Source organism: Meles meles, chromosome 15, assembly GCF_922984935.1.
Source record: "Meles meles chromosome 15, mMelMel3.1 paternal haplotype, whole genome shotgun sequence".
Taxonomy (NCBI): Eukaryota; Metazoa; Chordata; class Mammalia; order Carnivora; family Mustelidae; genus Meles; species Meles meles.
The window spans coordinates 21,873,612-21,897,072 of NC_060080.1; the positions used below are offsets into that span (position 1 = coordinate 21,873,612).

The following is a 23,461-nucleotide window of genomic DNA, read 5'->3' on the forward strand; positions in this document are numbered from 1 at the left end:
TTTCCTAAGACATGAGCAGCAGAAACTGTTTAAAAAAGACTACTGATGGATAAGGGGATTAGCTATTTCCTGTTAGGTTTTAGTACTGGGTTCCCAATGATCTGACCCCAAAGTGAAGCAAATTCAATGAAAAAACTGGCTTCTGATATCAGTATATATTTCCTTGTGAGTCTTTTCAAGCATAGCTTTGAAGTCTGATGAGAATCTCAATCTGTACAACATCCCTGCGATACGGAACCGAGCAGTATGATTCTTTTCAGTTGTGCAAAGGCAAAGACACCAGTCAGGGACAGTGCTCTGGTCTCCCGATTACCATCCCAGTACCGTGAACTGTCTGTGAAAGGTGGCCTGGTTGTGGAAAAGTACAAAAACTGGCTGTAAAAGTAAAATGAAAACTTGTTTGGTTAAATCCAGCTCCAATGAAATCAGGAAGATCCACTGTGTTTAAGAGTTAAGAGTCAAATCACCCTGTATGGAAACAAATTTGAATGCATCAAGGTTTTCTGTTTGGTCTTGTAGGTCTGGAGACAAAGTCTCCTCTTTTCCTTTTATATTTTCCTCATCCTCTTCTTGCAGCGCTGGTTGAAAACAGGGGAGGACCCCATGAGGCTATCTGTGGAATGGGAACCATAGCTGCTGTCTGAGTCATCAGGGCTCTGGGGGATCCCAGCTTCACTCATCCCGGACATGGGCTCCTCAAAGACATCGCTGCCTAGCACACCATGCCCGGAGACATTGCCTTCTTCGCTCTCTTGAGGCTCCATTTTCACATGGGCCAGATTCCAAAGTGGGGAAGCATTGACCTCTGTGCCTAGCAATGGAAGAGAACACAACCAGTGGTAAGCCGCGGCTGGAACGCAGCAGAACAAGTATTTCACCCAGGGAAGATTCCTAGCCTTTGAGCTCAGACTTCACTTTGACTCTACCTGACTGGAGAATATGGTTGTTATTTTCTGGTCCCAAAACTACCAACTCTGAATATTTTCTTTTCCACTTCCTCCACCTTCCTTTACCCCACCTCACCCACCTGACATTTGGCCTAAACCAGGGAAATAAAGCTACGCAGGTGGGATGATTCACTGTCTCATGGCCCAAAGGCAGGCACATCCACAGGCTCTTGTTCAGGGGTTCAGTTACTTCACTCCTTCCCTCCCTCCTTTCCTTCCTTCCTTCCTCCCTTCTTTCCTTCATTTCTTCCTTCCTTCACACTGTCCTGTTTTCCTGCCTTTTGCTTGGGTCCCTGGTCCTCTCTCATTATGAAGTTACCACTACAAAACCCTGGCAGCAGTTCCCAGACTGCTGAAAACAGACATGGCTTCTAAATCTACAACACTCTCTCTCTGACCCTTCTGTCTCTGTTCTGGCAATGCTGTTCTGTGATTATTACTTCTTCATGGTAAAGGCTCTCTGCCCAACACTTTAAAAAATGTGGCCTTTGTTGTGTGGATGTTACTTGTATCACTTGTGCATTGATGAAATGACAATTTATATTTGTGTAGAACTGAGTAGACAAATTTGCAATTTAACTGACTTAAGGATCGAGTCATCCTGGTCCCCAAGGTGATCACAGAGTCTGTCTGGAAGAAGAGACCAGTTGTCTTGACTGAATAGCCCTATTTTAGTCCCTTTCAGCTCCAATGTGTTGGGGGCACTCTAGCAAGGAAGCCCAACTATTCAAACAGCTTTGAGCCATTAGCCCTCCTCCATCTATCTGGAAGCTGTCTTACTAGTACAAGCATCAGGAAAGACAAACACAGCATACTAAGGGACGAAGGGGCGTCTGCTCACCCAGCTAGGTCAGCTAAATTAGTTCCAGTACTCAACAGGAGAGCACACACTGCACCTACAGCCCAACTAGGAATTGTTTTAAAGAATGCCTGTAAGGTTGTGCTAATCCTCCCTTTACTAATTTCAAGGAGAAGAATGTTACTTTATCTAGATCAGTGAGGCTGTGTTTGTTTTTAGACTTGCCATTCTCTGGCCCACCCCCATTTTTTTCTCTCATCTCCAGAGTTTGACTCCAAAATGCAAAAAGTGCTGAGACTGGCAGATCTCCCAGAATCAGAGTCAGCTGCTTTCTCTTACTTGAAGCCTGTGGTGAAGCCTCGACCTCCAGGTTCGATGGGAAGCGCTCACTCTGAGCCCCGAGGACCCCCATGGGCAGTGACTGGTCTCCAGGAGCAAGGTCAGCCTCCAGTTCCTCACTGACAGGGAAGGTGATGTCGCTTACAGGTTCTTCCTTGATCTTTACGGGTTTAGTGTCCTCTGTGGCCTTCTCAGGGTTGACAATCCTTTCATACTCTTCAGATAGTTGCTTACTAATCTGCTGGTAAGCAAGTCAGTTTTTCAAAGGCATGTTAAAAGCAAGGTAGATGGTTAGCTTGTGGCATCCCATGGAAAAGCCAACATAATAGGAATATGCATAAAGCAACCACTGCCAATGGAAAGAATTTTTTTTTTTTTTACTTTTTTTTGAGCATAGTAGACACATGGAAGGAATTTAAGGTGTTGATTCTGCATGTGTAAATGACAGACACGTTAAAAAAAATTATTTAGCAGAGAGTCTGTGTGTCATTAACTAAAAGTTACATAAAGGTAAAAGAGACGTTGTTAAAGATAAATCAGAATGGGGACAAAAGATCACATTTTTGGCTGTAAAAACGAACAGTTGACTTAGGACCCTACATGGATAATGAAGGGTGTAGGAAATCTGGATCACTTAGCAAAGACTTTTTTGTGGGGTGTTAAAAATTCCTTTTCATATTTTATGGGGAAACCAAAATAATTAAAAAAAAATGACTTGCTGAAAGCCACAAGAGTTGAAAAGATTAGATATTTCTGGCTGTAACCAAAAATGGTATCTCTACCCCTTATTCCACCCTTGGGTAGTATCACCTCATTCTGATTGGTTTTCCTTTTCATAGCACTTAATGCCACCCAAAATTGTTTTGGTCATTATTTACTTACTTGTTTTTGTTTCCCGCTCAAGAATGCAAGCTCCAGGAATCTGTCTTATTAATTGCTGTCTCCCACAGAGCCTGACTCACAGTAGGCACTCAGTAACTAGTTGTTAAATAAAGCATGCTAACCACATTCTCTCAGACTCCATATTCCTGTCTATAATTTCTTCCAGCAGAAGTGTTATCAATAAATGCGGCCACTCATTGACTAAAGGAGGCCCCAGGAGCTGGCGAGGCCAGCGATGAAGCCAGTGGAACACACTGAGGGCCCTGAGGAGAGCAGACCTGTCCAGTCTGTTCCGAGACCCCATGCTCTACTCTCTAGAGTAAGTGTGGGATCCTGCTGAACACCCCTGGATTACACACGTTTACCCGATTCTCCCAGGGTGACCTCACCTGTAGCATGTAACTGTGATAGTCCTTGATGCGGTGCTGCCAGAACTTCTGGAGGGAGAGCACGCTGCCAATGCCCACCTCGTGGAATACTTGCTCCATAATGTCAGGGAAAGGAGTCTGCCCCAGCCGGGCTTCTCGATCCACAGCAAAGCGCAGCAACTTGGTAAATTTGAGGCAATACTCATGCGCCACGTCGGTGAGAGTCTCTAGGACACTTTCATTAGCACACTCAAAGCCCGCGTGGGCCAGGATTGTGGCCACTGCCTGGTAGAGGAGCTGCCGGCAGGAGTGCCAGCTGAGTTCAGTCACAGGTTCCCCCTTCCCCCTGAAAGGGGAGACACGGCAGGGTTACTAGTGCTCTTGCAAAGGGGTGAGCTGTCCTGTCTCCCTAGGAGTTTTACAATTTCAGTCGAACCACTGGCTCAGCTTACTAGGGGGATTCTCTGCAGCTACAGAGCCCAGTTTCATCCTGCTGCTGCCAGGGCGTGTCTCAACAATCCACAGCCCTCTCTAAGCTCCTCCAATTACATAAAGTCTTCATAGGCAATACATGTCCACAGTCAACACTATAAAAGTGTATCAGATGAAGAGGAAGTTTCCTTTTACCAACTGCTCAGTTTTGATCACTTTTAGGATATATCAAACCGTAACAGGATAGCTCAGGTACAGCTCCAGAGTGCTCTAATTATTCCATCACAACATAGTTTCCTCATCTACTGGATGATACTTGGAGTTTCAGAAATTCACAGTCCCAATTAGGAGAGTCTTACACAACTATAGCAGGCCATTTGTGAAACTGGGAAAGCAACTCAATTTTAAAAAAGCAATTTAAAATGTATAGAGTTTACAAAGCACTTTTATCCTCTCCTGTGCAAAGAAATGGGCAGTAGGTCCATATTATGATTCCCATCTGGCAGGTTTGAGCAACTGAGGTTCAGAGCGGCTGACCTGCCAGAAGTTGTTTTGGAATTATCAGAAGGTGGAGCTTCTGACTTCAGATCCCATGTTCTTCATAATACACCATTTTACCCCTACTTACTGTTGTAGAAATCTTAATCTAAGAAAAAGAAAATTCAAAAAGCTGTCTGATCTCCTAAAAATAACTTTTAGTAAACTTCTAATTATTTACTTGTCTCCTGAAAATTCCCATCTTCTGCCTCCCTCTGATGGTCATAAACAATTTGAAGTTTGAGGCAAAACTACAAAATTCTAAATAACACCATCAGTTTAATATGAGGGACAATATTACTTTATTAAAGCTAAATTGCCTTCAACATGTAAACATGGTACTCATCAGTGCAGAACAAGCTTTTTGAAGTTGGCCATATCTATACAAACATGTGCCATGCCTGTAATGGTACAATTAACCCTGCCTTTTTCACTATTTCAAGACTTCAGAACCTTCAGTTATACTGTGCACCAGGACATCATCTGGTTTTCATCTGGCCCAACTGCAACCCTTACATATTAAGTCCGTTTCTGTCTTTTTCTCATTAATTTGGGACAATTAAAATAGTAGTAACTACTACCATCAACAGCAAATGCAGTAAGTGTTACACAATTTTACTTATTTTTAATTTTTTTTACTTTTGCCAAACATATTTAACCTGAATCTAATCTTGAGGAAATCAGCATATCCAGTGAGTGGGACATTCTACATTCCAAATGACCTGAACTCTTAAAAAAAAACAATTATCACTTTTTTTAAAAAAAAGGAAAGAGGATTAGAAGTTCAGGATTCAAGTCTTAAGACTTCCTAATTACCTGAGCAACTTCAACCATGTCAATTACCCTTATCCTCAGTTTCCTCACGGAAATATTATTACATGCTTAACAGTGCTGTTGTGAGGATTTTTTTTTTGAGAAAAGTAAGATACAGCAAAGCCTCGTCTTACCGATAAAAGTCACTCTCTGGGTCACTGTGCCGGATCTGGAATGGCGCATTGGGATTCTTACAATCTAAAGGCAGGAGGTCATCAGGAAGAGGAGGTGACCCAGGGCAAGAGGGAAGAGGTTCAGTCTCTTCAGTCTTTACACCTTCTGTCTGTTGCTGACTCTGGGCCTGAGCTGTGGCAATGAGATTGCGCAGACGTCGGTTGTGCTGGATCAGCTGAATAGTATGGATGGTGAGGCTGCATGGCTCTGAGGGGATGTCCAGCATTGTGGGGGGCTTGGGCTTGTTGGCTGAGGGCTGGTGCAGGGGTGGGTCATGGACTTCCACCAGACGGAATTCCCGTGGGAGCAAGTCAAAGGAACTTCTGTTGGTCTGGCTTGATGAGATTGGTATCTCTCCCCAGTATCTCAACATTTTGGAATAAGAAAGGAAGAGCTTTCAGGTTAAATGTAGTCGTAACCTAAAAGCAGTGTTTTAAAATCTCTAGGATATAGGCTTCTGTAGTGAAAAATATAAAGTCTCGCCAGTTATTTACATTAAAAGTAGGCTGTTCAAGACCACTCAGAAAATGTCAGGGTCAGCAACACTGTAGGACCAAAGATGTTCTCCCTGAAGAGATTAAGAGAAACAAAACCATTAGATGCCAGGCATCACAGTCACAAACAATGGCAATTCTTGCTGGACTGAACCACAGGTGGAATTTGGGTCATTAGTAGACTAAAAGATGCAACAGTACTGGGAGCGCTCGTGTCCATGTTTTCCATCTCACCCCACTAACTCATTACTATAACTATCATCATGCTCAATCCTGAACAATTTGCAAGGCAAGATACTTAAATGAGACCTGGAATATTTCTCTGAGTATCTTGACACATCTGTCCTGAATCAGTAGGAGAAAGGAAGTAGAGTTAAAGACAAGAAGAGGTGGTTCTTAATTCTGTGTGTGTCAAACACAGGCAACCCTTTCCCCGGTCCTGATGGAAATTTTATTGACCAGTAATCTAAATGGTCTTACACATTCAACTTCCGACACATATAGGGGAGAATCTGGGTGATTTCTGCTGCCTCCTAATTAGTATCCCTTACTCCAGTCTCTGCTTGTATATAATCTATTCTCCAGTGCTGCCAGACTTAATCTTGTAAAAAATCAGATCTAATAGCTTCTCGTTGCCTACTGGAAAAAAAGTCAGCCAGAATTCTTGGGCCTCCCATTCATCAAAATCTGCATTCTGGCTTCAACCCACCTTTCCAGATTCATTGCCCATATGTCTCTTCAAGTTCAACAAATGTTTTATAAAATGCCAGGCATTATAGAAGGAGACAAAGACCACCGCAAGATCCCTGACCTGAGGTGAGGGAGAAAAATATAAACATTTTTTCCATATGGAAGCGTGCAGTAAGGGATGTTCTAATGACACAGACACAGTGGAAGCACAAAAAGGGAGTTTCCTGGAGGAAATTACTACCCTAGTTCTAACAATAGCATACTATTCAATTTCTTGAAAATGTCATGCATTTCCAGTTGACCCTTTAAGTTGTGATCTCCGCCAGAAATGCCCTGCTGCCCACCACATCCCTGGCAGACTTGTATTCGCTCTTACGGATAGTTTAAGTCACCAGTGTCCATCACCTCCCCAGTAAATCTCCCTTCTTTATATTCTCACAGCACTTCCCATGTCTCCACCACAGCGTTTATACCTGGATTTAAACTAGGACTTACCTTAATCGAGTTTATTCTCCCATTAACTCCCCCCCCCATTATGATCTTTGTACCTGTCTTGTACACTGTATATCTGGCATTTATTGAGTGTTTACTATGTGCCAGGCTTTGGCTTTATTGTTTAACTAAATTTCCCCAATCATCCCATTTTTTTAGATGTGGAAGCTGAGGCCCACGGTCTTGCCCAATGTCACAAATGTGGGAGGGAGAAAACGAAGGCAGGTTCCAGAGTCTGCGCTCTTAAGCACTACACTATGCACTCTCAATAGTTGGTTTCGGAAAACAACAACAAAAGAGTTAACAAAGAAACGGATCAACGAAAGGACCCTCCCCCCGCTCCCCAAACCCAATCACCCTCTTCCTTAATTTCAACGAAAAGAGCAAGAATAAGCAGCGCAAGTTCTAAGAATGCCCAGGTCCCTCAGGGGCTCCTGGAGTCACCTGCTGCCGGGGGCGGCCTGGAGACGAGGAGGTCTGTACCTAGACGGAAGCAGGGAAGCGCTCCTGTTCACCGCAGGGTCGCAGGAGCTGGGCTGGAAGACCGTGTGGCTCCGAAAGGCCTGAGGCGAGGGTCGCCCTAGGCCGGGAAGGCGGGCTTGTTGATTAGTGGTCCTGGGTCGCCGGAAGCGCTTCTTCTCAATCAGGGTATGCCACAGGAAGTTATTAGCAACGGGTTGCAACCTCTAAAGATGTCCCCGTTCCCACAAAGCCTTGGCGGCCCTTTTCTGTTTTTCCTTCCCGTGATATTCACCTCTTCGTCACGTTGTGGGTGGTGAAGGAGCAACTCCGCTATTGCCGCCCAGAGAAGCTACTGGGAGCTGAGAGAGAGAGTAGGGGGGCGGGGGGCGGCGCGTGGACAGGAACTTAGAGACCGAAGGGGGAGGTTTCCCAGGAACAGATTTCGAGCCTGCATCTGACCGAGGATGGCTGACAGTCCCTCTCAGTCCGAGCCTCTGGCTTTGCAAGACCTCGGTGATGACTTCAAGAAGCCGACCTTGCCGGTGCCCCCGGTTGTGCGGGGCAAGGCCCCGGCCTCCAATCCTTCAAACCCTGAGGAGGCGGAGAAGGAAAGGCCCGTGGCGCTGCTAGAGCCCGATTCCGGGGAGCCAGACGTCCCGCCACCGCGGCAGGACGGCGGGGGCACCAGGAGTCCACCGAAGGAGCAGCCGCAGCCCCCCAAAGCGGCTCCTTCCCTCGGCGGCCCGGCCCGGGCTCCCCCTTACCGAGAGCCTCCGTGGGGCGGCCCCGCGACAGCCCCCTACAGCCTAGAGACACTCAAGGGTGGTACCATCCTTGGCACCCGTAGCTTGAAAGGGACGAGTTGCTGCCTTTTCGGGAGGCTGTCTAGCTGCGACGTGTGCCTGGAGCACCCTTCGGTGTCCCGGTACCACGCCGTGCTGCAGCACCGGGCGTCCGGCCTCGAAGGAGAATGCGACGGCCACGGGCCGGGCTTCTACCTTTACGATCTGGGAAGCACTCACGGCACTTTCCTTAACAAAACTCGCATCCCACCCCGCACCTATTGTCGCGTCCACGTCGGGCACGTTCTTCGCTTTGGAGGTAGCACCCGGCTCTTTCTTCTTCAGGTAAGTAGAAAAACCTAGGATTGCAATCTCTGCAGTGCACGGAGCTGGGTTCCAGAGCTCCTTAAGCTTTCGCCGCGGAAGGCGAGTCTCCCAGTGAGCCATGACAAGTGTTGTTTGGCCCCTCTCCAGACCTCTGTATGCATTGCCATACTTCTGAAAGTGACTCCAGCAATGCTGAACTCTGAAAGAATTCTTTCGCTTGGTTCGTCAGGGACCAGAGGAAGACCGGGAAGCAGAATCCGAGTTGACCGTCACGCAACTGAAAGAACTGCGAAAGCAGCAGCAAATGATGTTGGAGAAGAAGATGTTAGGAGAAGACTCGGACGAGGAGGAAATGGATGCCACTGAAGGGAAGAGAAATACTAGTAGTCAAGATGATGAGATGGGCTGCACCTGGGGAATGGGTAAGAAATTAAAATTGCTGCCAGAGGTTAATATTTTAAATTCATGACTAGTGGTATCCTTAATTGTTTTCTGTCATACAACTTTTCATGACTTTTTGAGATAGGTGAGACAAGTATAGTTTGGACATGAGATTATTAAAACCCACTGAGATTTGTAACTTTTCTGATGTCAAAAAATTGAATTATGGGCCCTATGGATTTCTTTTAATGCATTTTACAGTGCACTCCCTTATTCAGAATTCTTCCTCAGCACGCAACTAATTTATTTTTACTGTTTAAATATATATCTTTGTATGTATATATATATATTTTATGTATACATTTATATATATATCATATATGTAGTACTGATCTTGATGATCATCACTGGAGGGGATGGGACTATATTCAATCAAATAACATAGAATGTTTAGTATAGGATAGTCCCTCAAATTTTTTTGTACTTTATGTAAATTCCCTGAAATGTGAGATAGCTAATCAGAGAAAGCTTGTCCCTTAGCCAGAGGAATGAATTGAATTTTCCATAATGCCAGACATTTTGGAGGATGGGTATTCAGGAACTAGGAATATAAAAAGATGACCTTATGTTGTTGGGAAGACTGGATAAATATTATGAAATTACTTTTGTAATGGCAAAACAAAACCTAGAAACCATAAGTATGCCAGTGTAAAGGTTCAGAGAAGGGAGTAATCATTGAGGAGTTAGACCTGCACTGTCCAGTATGGTAGCCATTATCCACATGTGGTTATTGGACACTTACAGTATGGCCAGTCCAAACTGACTTGTGTTATAAATGTAACATACACTCTAGATTTCAAAGACTCAGTGTAAAAAAAGAATTGAAATGGTCATAATATTTTTATACTGATTACATAATAATTTTACCCGTTTTTCCTCGAGGAGGGGCTGGATTCCACAACCCTGAGATATGACCCGAACCAAGATCAGGAGTCAGACTGAGGCACCCAGATGCCCTAAAAATGAAAAACATCATGTATGGCTTTCATTGTATTTCTGTTGGGCAACACTGACTTAAAATTTGGGAAAGTTTTAAAGTTTACAAACAGACAGGTCTTGAGGTGGAACTTGAAGGAAAGGAAAATTAGCTCCCAGGAAGCTGAGCGTTGAGAATGGTTTTCAGGGCAGGATTGATTATTTTAAGGGAGTGATGAGTAAACCCGTCTATTTGACAGATACAGTAAATATTAAGAAACTATATTAGAGACAGAGTATTAGACCCAGGTGATCTAGAGCAGGAATGCCAGCCAAGAAGCTTAGATTTTTTTTCCATGGACAATGTGGTAGGTGATTTTGTTTTTAAAATATAGTGATGGAGGGAAAAAAAAACCCAAAAAACAAAAAAACAAGCAGGAAAAAAAAAAAAAGCCAAGATGCCATGAAAACAAGTTTTAATTTGTTACACAATTTAGAACAACTAAAGGTATTTATACTTGTGATTTTGTGTTTGCCCCTTTCTCCCCCACCCCCCACCTTTCTTTTCATTGGTAACTGTATCTTCATGCAGGCTCTGAATGGAAAGTGGGCATCATTAAGACAGTCTCTTCCCATGTCTGTCTTTTCTTTTTTTTCCATATCCTGTAGGAGAAGATGCTATAGAAGATGAGGCTGAAGAGAACCCCATTGTCTTAGAGTTTCAGCAGGAAAGGGAGGCGTTTTATATAAAAGATCCAAAAAAGGCTCTCCAAGGTTTTTTTGACCGAGAAGGTATGTAAAGTAAACAGATTCTGATTCTGCCAGTAAAAGGTATCCGTGGCAGTGTTGTTTTGTAGATCTTCAGGGTACTTAGAAATGCTGTGTTTTATCTACTGTTCTCCTTAGTCAGTTCCTTCCTTTGTGGTCGATTGCTTCAGGTTTATTTTGAAAATGTTAAGTCTTCCCATGTTGGAAAAAAGGGACTTTTTTTGTTTGTTTGGTTTTTTTTGACTCATCTCATTCTTCTCAAAAGATCCTAGACTTGGGTGGTGGGGAGATTGACCTGACTTTGTAAAATTTTTTGTTTCTAAGTCATCTGATCTTTTGTTATTCTTTTTTTTTTTAAGATTTTATTTATTTATTTGACAGAGATCACAAGTAGGCAGAGAGGCAGGCAGAGAGAGAGGGAGAAGCAGGCTCCCAGCTGAGCAGAGAGCCGGATGCGGGGCTCGATCCCAGGACCCTGGGATCATGACCTGAGCCGAAGGCAGAGTCTTAACCTACTGAGCCACCCAGTCGCCCCTGATCTTTTGTAATTCTTAACATGGATATTCACTTTATATGATTTAAAGAATGTTTCCACAGAGGATTGTTTCAGTAGAGGTGCTTTGAAAGAACATCTCTCTGTGTGTATGAATATATATATGAACTGGTTGCATTCTGCATGTAATATTTATGCTTCTAAAAATGAGGCAGTTGTGACAAATTAACAGCTTACACCTACAACTTAAATATCTAGCGTGAAATCTGCTATATAGTGGACAAAGCTATTTTTGGAGAGTTGATTGTTTTGATCTGAATTTGGTTTTCTTTGCCTCAAGTTCATCCTAATTTTTTTTAAAGATTTATTTATTTGTTTTAGAAAGAAAGTGAGAGAGCAAGCAGGGGAAAGGTCAGAGGGAGAGAGATTTCCTGAAGCAGACTCCCTGCTGAGCGTGGAGCCCAACATGGGGCTCTATCCCAGGACCTTGAGATCACGACCTGAGCTGAAATCAAGAGTGGGCCATTTAACGGACTAAGCCAGCCACCCAGGCTCCCCAAGCTCATCCTAATTTTATTATCAGATGATAATCCCTAGGGGAAAAAAAGTGAAATGCTTTGAAATTTAGTGTTCAGTGTAGTATGAGAACTTGATATTCTTACTTAACCTTTCCTCTCTTTTCCCTTTGTCTCAACCAGTAGTTTTCAGATGTTATTAAAATTGTTTCGTCTTTCTTCCTCCCACAGGAGAAGAATTAGAATACGAATTTGATGAACAGGGACATAGCACTTGGCTCTGTAGAGTGAGGTATGTCCTGTTTCATTAATGTCCATTTTTTAAAAGTGGTCAGTTTCAGATTATATACAGCAACCCCAAAGAGTGACTTTAACCTTTTTTTTTAGGCTGTTCTTGAATTTGGGCCTTGATAATTTGGCAGGTGGGGTGGGATGGGTCAGAGGTATAAGGAAAAGATTTGAAGTCTGACCTTGGCAAGGTAGAACAAGATGAATGGAGAAATTAAAAAGGCATGTCAAAAAATGACTATTATCACAGCACACTAGTTTTTTTCATGAGAATTGGAGCTTAATACTGTGCTATGATTCCCTCCAAACCAATACAGATTACCTGTGGATGATTCAACTGGAAAACAGCTGGTAGCTGAGGCCATTCATTCAGGAAAGAAAAAAGAAGCAATGATCCAGTGTTCACTGGAAGCTTGTCGAATCCTTGATACTTTGGGATTGCTGCGGCAGGAGGCAGGTATGTGGGAACACTTCTTTTCCTTGAAAGAAAGAAAGAGAGAGAGGGAGGCAAGAAGGAAGAGAAAGAGGGGAGATAGATACAATGAGATGGACAGAGAGAAAGAAGAAAGGAAAATTTAACACAGAAGGCAATAAAATATCTTTTTAGGAGGAAAGTGTAAATTGTCTAGAATTCTATGAAGTGAAAAGATTCCATATCTTAATACCCAAAGGAAGCCGTTGTTTATATTCTCCTAGACATTTTTTATGAATACAAATGAGTGTTCAGAACTAGATCCTTTAATAAAAAGCAAACACTCATATACAAATATGTTTATACTACTTATAATCTTTCATACTTACATTTTTAATGTAAGAATTTATCATGGATATTATCTGTGTGATTGCATTAAATTTATCTCATTTTAAAAACCTGTCTGGTTATATCATCATTTATTAATAAAGGCTTATGCTATTTTTTTGTTTATTCTAAAATTAGTTTTTATTATTGCAAAGAAATTTATGTATAGTTTAAAACTACCAGAGGCTTATTACAAAATATACCGCTTCCTTGTCCTGCTCCTCCTCATTCTTCAACCTTATTCTTCTCATTCTTCAATTCTCCTCATTCTCAACCTTAGAACCTCATTCTTCAACCTTAGAAGGAAGGCTTTCAGTTACTTCAGTTACTTAGAAGAAGTCTTTCAGTTACTCCTTTTGGCATTTAAAAATATCCATATTTCCAGGGCGCCTGGGTGGCTCAGTGGGTTAAGCCTCTGCCTTCGGCTCAGGTCATGATCTCAGGATCCTGGGATTGAGCCCCACGTTGGGCTCCCTGCTCAGCGGGGAGCCTGTTTCCCTCTCTCTCAGCCTGCCTCTCTGCCTACTTGTGATCTCTGTCTGTCAAATAAATAAATAAAATCTTAAAAAAAAATCCATATTTCCAAAAGGGAAGAGGATACTACTTTATTTTGAGTTATTTATTTTATTTTTGTTCATGTATTTATTTTTATTTAAATTCAATTAATTAACATATAAAGTATTTTTAGTTTCAGAAGTAAAGGTCATTGATCCTTCAGTCGTATATAGTACCCAGTGCTCATTACATTACGTGCCCTCCTTAATGTCGACCCAGTTACCCCGTCTCCCTAACCCTTCCCCTCCAGCAACCTTCAGTGTGTTTCCTATGGTTAGGATTCTCTGATGGTTTGTCTCCCTCTCTGATGTTGTCAGTTTATTTTTTCCTCTCTTTCTCTGTGCTCCTCTGTTTTGTTTCTTGAATTCCACATGTGAGTGAGATCATATGATAATTGTCTTTCTCTGATTGACTTATTTCACTTAGCATAATACCCTCTAGTTCCATCCATGTCATTGCAAATAGCAAGATTTTCTTTTTTCATGACTTCATAATTTCCCATTTTATATATATATATATATATATATATATATATGAGCTATATATATATCTGTATCACATCTTCTTTATCTATTCATCTGTTGATTGGCATCTAGGCTCTTTCCATAGTTTGGCCATTGTGAACATTGTTATAAGCACTGCGGTACAGGTGCCCCTTTGGATCACTACATTTGTATCTTTGGGGTAAATCCCTAGTAGTGCAATTGCTGGATCGAAGGGTAGCTCAAAGTTTTCAACTTTTTTTTGGAACCTCCACACTGTTTTCCAGAGTGGCTGCACTAGCTTGCATTCCTACCAGAAGTGTAAGAGGGTTCCTCTTTCTCCACATCCTCACTGACATCTAGCATTTTCTGACTTGTTAATTTTAGCCATTCTGATAGATGTGAGGTGGTATCTCATTGTGGTTTTGATTTGTATTTGTATTTCCCTGATGCCAAGTGATATTGAGCATTTTTCATGTGTTTCTTGGCCATTTGTATTTTTTAATAATATTTTATTTATTTGGCAGAGAGAGAGGGACAGAGCCCACACAAGCAGGGGGAGGGGCAGAGGCAGAAGGAGAAGCGGGCTGCCTGCTGAGCAAGGAGCCTGGTGCAGGACTGGATCCCAGGACCCTGGGATCATGACTTGAGCCAAAGGCAGACACTTCACCGACAGAGCCGCCCAGGCATCTCAGTTCTTTGGAGAAATGTCTGTTCACATCTTCTGCCCATTTCTTGGTTGGATTATTTGGTCTTTGGGGGTTGAGTTTGATAAGTTTTTTTTGTTTGTTTTGTTTTTTTTTTTGAGTTTGATGAGTTCTTTCTAGATTTTGGATACTAGCCCTTTATGTGATATGACATTTGCAAATATCTTCTCCCATTCTCTTGGTTGTCTTTTGGTTTTGTTGACTGTTTCCTTTGCTGTGTAAAAGCTTTTTATCTTGATGAAGTCCCAATAGTTCATTTTTGCCTTTTTTTCCCTTGCCTTTGGAGACATGTCTGTCAAGAAGTTGCTGTAGCCAGGGTCACAGAAGTTGCTGCCTGTGTTCTCTTCCAGGATTTTGATGGATTCCTGTCTCACATTTAGGTGTTTCATCCATTTTGAGTTTATTCTTATGTATGGTGTAAGAAAATGGTCCAGTTTCATTTTCCTTGCATGTGGTTGTCCAATTTTCCAAACACCATTTGTTGAAGAGACAGTCTTTCCCACTGGATATTCTTTTTTGCTTTGTCAAAGATTACTTGACCACAGGGTCGAGGGTCCATTTTTGGGTTCTCTGTTCTGTTCCATTGATCTGTTGGTCTGTTTTTGTGCCAGTACCATACTGTCTTGATGATTACGGCTTTGTAATAGAACTTGAAGTCTGGAATTGTGATGCCGCCAGCTTTGGTTTTCTTTTTCAACATTCCTTTGGCTATTCGGGGTCTTTTCTGGTTTGATACAAACTTAAGGATTATTTATTCCAGCCCTGTGAAAAAAGTTGATGGTGTTTTGATAGGGGTCACATTGAATAGATTGCTCTAGGTAGCATAGACATTTTAACAATCCATTTCTTCTTTCAATCCATGAGCATGGAACATTTTCCATTTCTTTGTGTCTTCCTCACTTTCTTTCATGAGTGTTCTGTAGTTTTCTGAGTGTAGATCCTTTGCCTCCTTGGTTAGGTTTATTCCTAGGTATCTTGGGTTTTGGAGTAAACGGAATTGACTCCTTAATTTCTCTTTCTTCTGTCTTGTTGGTGGATAGAAATCCAACTGATTTTTGTTCATTGATTTATATCCTCTGACATTGCTAAATTCCTATATGAGTTCTAGCAATTTTGGAGTGCAGTCTTTTGGGTTTTCCACATAGTGTCATGTCACCTGCAAAGAGTGAGAGTTTGACTTCTCTGCTGATTTGGATGCCTTTTATTTCTTACTGTTTTCTGATTGCTGAAGCTAGGACTTCTACTACTGTGTTGAACAACAGTGGTGATAGTGTACCTCGCTGTCTTGTTTTTGACCATAGGGGAAAAGCTCCCAGTTTTTCCCTATTGAGGATGATATTCTCTCTGGGCTTTTCATAGATGACTTTTATGATATTGAGGTATGTTCCCTCTATCCCTACACTGTGAAGAGTTTTAATCAAGAAAGGATGCTGTACTTTGTCACATGCTTTTTCTGCATCTATTGAGAGGATCATACAGTTCTTATCCTTTCTTTTATTAATGTAGTATATCACATTGATTGATTTGCAGGTGTTGAACCACCCTTGCAGCCCAGGAATAAATCCCACTTGGTTGTGGTGAATAATCCTTTTAATGTACTGTTAGATGCTATTGGCTAGTATCTTGGTGAGAATTTTTACATCCATGTTCATCAGGGATATTGGTCCATAATTCTCTTTTTTGGTGGGATCTTTGTCTGGTTTTAGGAGCAAGGTAATGCTGGCCTCATAGAAAGAGTTTGGAAATTTTCCTTTCATTTCTGTTTTTTGAATTCACTTCAGAAGGATAAGTATTAATTCTTCTTTAAATGTTTGGTAGAATTCCGCTGGGAAGCCGTCTAGTCCTGGACTCCCTTGTTGGGAGATTTTTTGATTATGGCTTCAGTTTCCTTGCTGGTTATGGGTCTTTTCAGGTTTTTATTTCTTGCTATTTCAGTTTTGGTAGTTTATACGTCTCTAGGAATGCATCCATTTCTTCCAGATTGCCTAGTTTGTTGGCATATAGTTGTTCATAATATGTTCTTAAAATTGTTCATATTTCTTCAGTGTTGGTTGTGATCTCTCTTCTTTCATTCATGATTTTATTTATTTGGATTCTTCCTCTTTTCTTTTTGATAAGTCTGGCCACAGGTTTGTTGATCTTATTAATTCTTATTAAAATTTTTTTTTAAGATTTCATTTATTTATTTGTCAGAGAGAGTGAGCACAGGCAGACAGAGTGGCAGGCAGAGGCAGAGGGACAAGCAGGCTCCCCGCTGAGCAAGGAGCCTGATGTGGGACTCGATCCCAGGACGCTGGGGCCATGACCTGAGCCAAAGGCAGCCGCTTAACCAACTGAGCCACCCAGGCTCTTTTTTAAATTTTTAAAATTAACATATAATGTATTATTTGTTTCAGGGATTTTAATTAATTCTTTCAGAGAACCAGCTCCTAGTTTTGTTGATCTGTTCTACTGTTCTTTTAGTTTCTATTTTATTGATTTCTGTTCCAATCTTTATTAATTCTCCTGCTGGGTTTAGGCTTTATTTGTTCATCTGTCTCCAGCTCCTTTAGGTAAAAGGTTAGGTTGTATTTCTTATTTCTGGAGAAAGGCTTGTGTTCTTATATACTTTTCTCTTAGGATCACCTTTGCTGAATCCCAAAGGTTTTAAATAGTTGTTTTCTCATTTTCATTTGTTTCCATGAATTTTTAAATTTCTTTGAATTTTTAAAATTCTTCTTCAGGGACACCTGGGTGGCTCAGTGGGTTAAGCCTCTGCCTTCCGCTCAGGTCATTATGTCAGGGTCCTAAGATCGAGCCCCGCATCAGGCTCTCTGCTCAGCAGGGGGCCTGCTTCCCCCCTCTCTCTCTGCCTGCCTCTCTACCTACTTGTGATCTCTCTGTCAAATAAATAAATAAAATCTTAAAAAAAAAAAAATCTTCTTCAGTTTCCTGGTTGATCCATTCTTTCTTTAGTAGGAAGCGCTTCAGCCTCCATGTATCTGAGTTCTTTCCAGATTTCCTCTTGTGATTGAGTTCCAGTTTCTTTTTCTTTTCTTTTTTTTTTTTTTTAAGATTTTATTTATTGGAGGACATGGGGAGATGGAGAGGAGAAGGGAGTTGAGGGAAATTGGAAGGGGAGATGAACCATGAGAGACTATGGACTCTGAAAAACAACGTGAGGGTTTTGAAGGGGCGGGGCGTGGGAGGTTGGGAAACCAGGTGGTGGGTAATAGGGAGGGCACTTATTGCATGGAGCACTGGGTGTGGTGCAAAAACAATGAATACTGTTACGCTGAAAAGAAATTTTTAAAAAAGTGAAAAAAAAAAGATTTTATTTATTTATTTGACAGAGAGAGACACAGTGAGAGAGGGAACACACGCAGGTGGAGTGTGAGGGAGAAGCAGGCTTCCCACCAAGCAGGGAGTCCGATGCAGGGCTTGATCCCAGGACCCTGACATCATGACCATGACCCAGGCACCCCTGAGTTCCAGTTTCAAAGCACTGTAGTCTTAAAATATGCAGGGTTGATCCCAGTCCTTTGGTATCAGTTGAGAACTGATTTTTGACCCAGTTTGGATCTGTTTTGGAGAAAGTTCCATGTGCAACTCAAGAAGAATGTATATTCTGTTGCTTTAAGATGGAATATTCGGAATATATCTGTAAAGTACATCTGGTCCATTGTGTCGTTCAAAGCCCTGTTTCCTTGTTGATCTTCTGCTTAGATGATCTGTCCATTTCAGCGAGTGGGGTGCTAAATTCCCCTAGTATTATTGTATCATTATTGATGTGTTTATTTTTGTTATTAATTGGTTTATATAACTGACTGCTCCCACGTTTGGGGCATACACATTTACAGTGCTTAGATCTTTTTGTTGAATGGATCCTTTAATTATGATATAGTGTCCTTCCTTATCTCCTATTAGGTCTTTGTTTTAAAGTCAGATTTTTCTGGGGCACTTGGGTGGCTCAGTCATTGGGCATCTGCATGGTCGGCTCAGGTCATGATCCTGGAGTCCTGGGATCGAACCCTGTGTCGGGCTCTCTGCTAAGCAGGAAGCCTGCTTCTCCCTCTCCTGCTCCCCCTGCTTGTGTTCCCTCTCTCACTGTGTCTCTCTCTGTCAAATAACTAAATAAATAAAAATTTTAAAATAATAATAAAAAATAAAGTCTAATTTGTCTGATAGAAGGATTGCCACCCCAGCGTTATTTTGGTGTCCATTAGCATAGTAAAATGGTTTTCCACCCCCTCACTTTATTTACTTATTTATAAATAATATAAATAATATTAATAAACATTTAAATAGTAAATAAATAATAAATAATAAATTAATAATAAAATATAATAGATATTTTATTTGTTTATTTGTCAGAGAACGTGAGAGAGCACAAGCTGGGGGAGCAATAGGCAGAGGGAGAGGGAGAAGCAGCCTCTCTGCTGAGCAGGGAGCCCAAAGTGGGACTTGATCCCAAGACCCTGGGATCATGATCTAAGACAAAAGTAGATACTAAATGATTAAACCACCCAGACACCCCTCTACCCCCTCACTTTAAATCTGGAGGTGTCTTTGGGTCTAACATGAGTCTCTTGCAGACAGTATAAAGATGGGTCTTGCTTTTTTATCCAGTTTGATTCCCTGTGTCTTTTGATTGGGGCATTTAGCCCATTTACATTCAGAGTAACTATTGGAACATATGGATTTAGTGCCATTGTATTACCTGTAAAGTTACTGTTTCTGTATATTATCTCTGTTCCTTTCTGGTCTGTGTTAATTCTGGGCTCTCTCTTTCCTTAAAGGGATCCCCTTTAATATTTTTTGCAGGGTTGGTTTAGTGATCACAAATTCTTTTAGTTTGTTTGTCCTGGAAGACTTTAACTCTCTTTCTATTTTGAATGGCATCCTAGCTAGATAAAGTATTCTTGGCTGCATATTTTTCTCATTTAATAACCTGAATTTATCATGCTTATCCTTTTCTGGCCTGCCAGGTCTCTGTGGACAGGTCTATTGCCAGTCTAATGTTTCTGCCCTTGTATTTTATGGACTTCTTGTCCTAAGCTGCTTTCACAATTTTCTTTGTCTCTGAGATTTGCAAGTTTCACTATTATATGTTGGGGCGTTGGCCTATAGTTTATTGATTTTGAGTGGGATTCTATTTGCCTCCTGGACTTGAATGCCTGTTTCCCCACTTAGGGAAGTTCTCTGCTATAATTTGCTCCAGTATATCTTCTGCCCCCCACTTCTCTTTCTTTTTCTTCTGGGATCCCAATTATTCTAATACTGTTTCACTTTATAGTATCATTTATCTCTTGAATTCTCCCTTCGTGATCCCGTAGTGATTTATCTCTTTTTCTTAGTTTCTCTATTCTCCATCATTTTGTTTTCTATATCACTAATTCTCTCCTCTGCCTCATTTATCCTAGCAGTTAGAGCCTCCATTTTCAATTGCATCTCATTAATAGCCTTTTTAATTTCAACTTAATTAAATTTTGGTTCTTTTATTTCTCCAGAAAGGGATTCTCTAGTGTCTTCTATGCTTTTTTTCAAGCCCAAGTGGCATCTTTATAATTGTTATTCTGAACTCCAGTTCAGACATCTTGCTTATGTCCATACTGATTAGGTCCCTGGCAGTCCATATTGCCTCTTGTTCTCTTTTTTGAGGTGAGTTTTTCCATCTTGTTATTTTGTCCAGAGAAGAATAGATGCATGAGAGAACAAAGTACTAAAATGGCAACAATGACCCCAGTTAATATACACTAAACAAATCAGAAGGGGCCTGAAATAAAAAAGAGAGAGAGAGAGAATATAATCAGACAGGTGAACAGAATAGAGCAATGCACTGAGATCCTGTGTATATTTCGATCTGTTTGTTATAAAACTAGGTCCCAAAATTGTAAAGAAAGAAAAATTTTTATATGTATAAAAATGAATAGTGAAAAAGTGAAAGGATAGAATGTAACTGTAAAAATGACAATTAAAAACAACAAAAAAAGGAATATAAACAGGTGAACAAACAGAGCAATACACTATATCCTGAGTATATTTTGGTCTGTTGGTTAGAGTAAACTACATCTCAAAATTGTAAATAAAGAAAATCTTATATAAAAAAATACAATGAAAGGTAGACTGTAACTGTAAAAATGGAAATTTAAAAAGATTAAAAAAAAGAGTTGATGAAATCAGAAATTGGGAAAAGAGAAAAAAATAAAATCGAAATACTAAAGTATCGTAGGGGAAAAAAGCCATATATTGTATTCCCCTAGTGCTGGAGTTTTGCAGGTTCCTATGATAAGTAAACTTGGTTTTAACCAATGTTCTTGCTGCTTTTCTGGGGGAGGGGCCTGTTGTGTTGATTCTTAATTGTCTGTGCCCCATGGAACCTGTGTACTGCCCTTGCCAGGGGCCAGGCTAAGTAGTCTGCTCCACATTGCTCCCTGTGGCTTTTGTTCCCTGAAGAATTTCCATGCCACTTTAGAGGATGAGAATGAAAATGGAAGCCTTCCAGTCTCTATCCCCAGAGCTGAGAGCTTGGGGCCCCACTCCTTAGTGTGCCCTTAAGGAAAAGAAGTCAGTCACTCCTGTCTCCCTGGTCTCTGTCCGCACTCTGTGCTCACCCAGCTGGTGACCGACTGTTTTTGTATCAGGCGTTTGACTTTGTTTCAAGTCTCCAAACCCTGAAGACTACAGCAGTGCACAGCCACTCCTCCCGGGGGCCCCCACTTGCTGGGCCCCCGTTCTGAGCACAGTGGTCCAATTGTACTGCAGTTCACAGTTTATTGCACCCCTGAGCTGGAGCCTACTCCTGCCACACTGATTGCAGCTGGCTTCGCTGCTCCAGTGCTTGGGAACTCTGTCACACTCAGGCACCCCCAGTCTTCCTGTGACCATGGGGATCCTCAGACCACACTGTCCCAGCTAGGGTTCCACCCACGCAAGCCACCTGAGTGATGTCCCTCACCAGAACAGACTTCCAAAAGTTCTGATTTTGTGCTCTGCTGCTGTATCACTTTCTGGTGCCAGTTTACGGAGGCTCCCTTCCCTTGTGGTTTATCTTCTGATATATTGCCTTGGATTCACTTCTCCACACCTCCTACCTTGCAGCAGGTAGTCACTTTTCTATTTGTAGAGTTGTAGCTATTCTTTTCTTAGATTGCTGGTTGAGTTCACAGGTGTTCAGAATGATTTGATAGCTGTCTAGCTGAATTACAGGAACCAGATGAAACTAAGGTCTACTCCTCCTCCGCCATCTTGGGCTATCGACCTTGAGTCATGTATTCTAAACATTATCTACTCACTGTGTTAAATTAGTGTTTAGTATTTCCGTGATTATGTTTATGCAAATATTAGTCACAACTGAGCAGTTTTTTCTTTTTGTTTTTCCTAAAGTTAATAATTGTGTTTGTTTTTCATATGTTTGGATTTTATAGCTCTTGGTCATTCTTCTCTCACCTTTCAATAGCCTTTCAGTATATTTTTCCACATGGTCAATCGCATTCAGTAATTGATCAGTTCTGACTTTTGGAAACATTTCTCCTGAAGAGCACTATTGTTTTAGGGCTCTAGACCTGCTGCAGGACTGACACCTGGGTGGCTCAGTTGTTTAAGCATCTGCCTTCGGCTCGAGTCATGATCCTAAGGTCCTAGGGTTGCGTCTCGCATTGGCCTCCTTGCTCTGCAGGGAGCCCACTTCTCTCTGCCTGCTGCTCCACCTGCTTTCTCTCTCTCTCTTTCTCTGACAAATAAATAAAATTAAAAAGAAAAAAGCTGGTACAAAAGTAGAAAGCATGCATGATGATAGTCTTCAGTGGATTTCACATCTTTGATTTTTCTTAGCCTACTCTCTTGTTTTGGTGGATATCCTCTAGTATATTCCTGAGAAAGGATGTATAACAAGTAAACTTTATTAAATTTTCCATTCTGAAAATATAATTATGCTAGCTTTACTCTTGGTTAATAGTTGGTCTAGGAGTAGAATTCTAAATTGGAAATAATTTCCTTTACAACTTTGAAGGTATTACTCTTACCACCTATATCCAGTGTTGTTCTCACAGTCCAAAACTGTTCAGAATCCTAATCAATTAAATGTCATTCTCCCCACCCCCTCCACCCCGGAAGTTCGTCAGAGTTTCCCTTTGTTCTCAAGGTCCTGAAACTTAACTATGATGTACCTTTCTGTTGGTCTATTTTCATTCATTTTTCTAGGTACTTATTGGGTCCTTTGGTCTGGAAATTTTTTTTTTTTTAAGATTTTATTTATCCATTTTAGAGAGAGTGAGTAGGGCAGGGGAGGATTAGAGGGAGAGAATCCAAAGCAGGCTCTGTGCTGAGCCCAGAGGCCAACTTCGGGCTCAATCTCACGATTCAGGAGATCATGACCTGAGCTGAAATTAAGAGCCAGAGGCTCAAGGGACTGAGCCACCCAGGTGCCCCTGATCTGGAAATCTTTTGACACTTCAGGAACATTTCTGGAATTATGCCATTAATTATTTTATCCCTCTGTTTTCTCTTTCTCTCTGGAATTTTGTTCTTTAGATAGTGAACATTTTTGACTGTCTAAAGTTTCTTGTCTTTTTTTTTCTTTGCGTTTTTATCTCTACGTCTTTTTGTTCTTTCTGGGAGATTTCCACAGCTTTATCTTCTGTCTCTATTTTGCTATCAATATTTTAATTTCCAAGGCTCATTTTTGTCCTCATACACATTTTTAAAAAGATTTATTCATTAGAGAGACATGTGCACACCTGGGAGTGCAACTCGGGGGAGCAGTAGGGGATGATGGGGGGTGGGGGAGGGAGAGAGAGAGAGAGAGAGAGAATCTCAAGCGGACTCCATGGGGGGGGGGGAGGCCGAGCCTGACACAGGACTTGATTTCACCATCCTGAGATCATGACCTGAGCCAAAATCAAGAGTCAGATTCTTAACCAACTGAGCCACCTAGGTGTCCCTGAATATTCATTTTTAAAATGTAATATGCCATTGTTTCC

At 41.5% G+C, this 23,461-nt stretch overlaps 2 protein-coding genes across 4 annotated transcripts in view; one reads left to right on the top strand and one right to left on the bottom strand.

Moving 5' to 3' along the window:
• Positions 1-446: 446 nt before the first annotated feature.
• SUPT7L (SPT7 like, STAGA complex subunit gamma) lies at positions 447-7,587 on the bottom strand. 3 transcript variants are annotated; one of them, XM_045978625.1, is made up of 5 exons: positions 7,451-7,587; positions 5,252-5,859; positions 3,357-3,681; positions 2,086-2,326; positions 447-811 (listed from the first exon to the last, which is right to left on the bottom strand). In XM_045978625.1, exons 2-5 carry the CDS (start codon positions 5,662-5,664, stop codon positions 549-551), a joined length of 1,242 nt encoding a protein of 413 aa, XP_045834581.1. In that variant the 5' UTR covers positions 5,665-5,859; positions 7,451-7,587; the 3' UTR covers positions 447-548. The 3 variants fall into 3 exon arrangements, with proteins under 3 accessions (XP_045834581.1, XP_045834582.1, XP_045834580.1); XM_045978626.1 differs by having other exon boundaries at positions 2,086-2,323; positions 7,412-7,587; XM_045978624.1 differs by having other exon boundaries at positions 7,412-7,587.
• Positions 7,588-7,771: 184 nt separating this feature from the next.
• LOC123926027 (solute carrier family 4 member 1 adaptor protein) overlaps positions 7,772-23,461 on the top strand; it is a 32,935-nt gene continuing 17,245 nt past the window's right edge. The window contains exons 1-5 of the mRNA XM_045979710.1: positions 7,772-8,556; positions 8,768-8,960; positions 10,564-10,686; positions 11,902-11,962; positions 12,276-12,415. Of these exons, the coding sequence (XP_045835666.1) occupies positions 7,894-8,556; positions 8,768-8,960; positions 10,564-10,686; positions 11,902-11,962; positions 12,276-12,415 (1,180 nt within the window). The 5' untranslated portion in view covers positions 7,772-7,893. The remainder of the gene's footprint in view (positions 8,557-8,767; positions 8,961-10,563; positions 10,687-11,901; positions 11,963-12,275; positions 12,416-23,461) is intronic.

Coding starts and splice junctions, on each gene's coding strand:
- SUPT7L (XM_045978625.1), bottom strand. CDS start 5,664: ATGTTGAGATACTGGGGAGAGATACCAATCTCATCAAGCCAGACCAAC. Junction 2,327..3,356: donor ATCACAGTTACATGCTACAG/GTGAGGTCACCC, acceptor CTTGCTTACCAG/CAGATTAGTAAGCAACTATC. Junction 812..2,085: donor GGCTTCACCACAGGCTTCAA/GTAAGAGAAAGC, acceptor TTCCATTGCTAG/GCACAGAGGTCAATGCTTCC.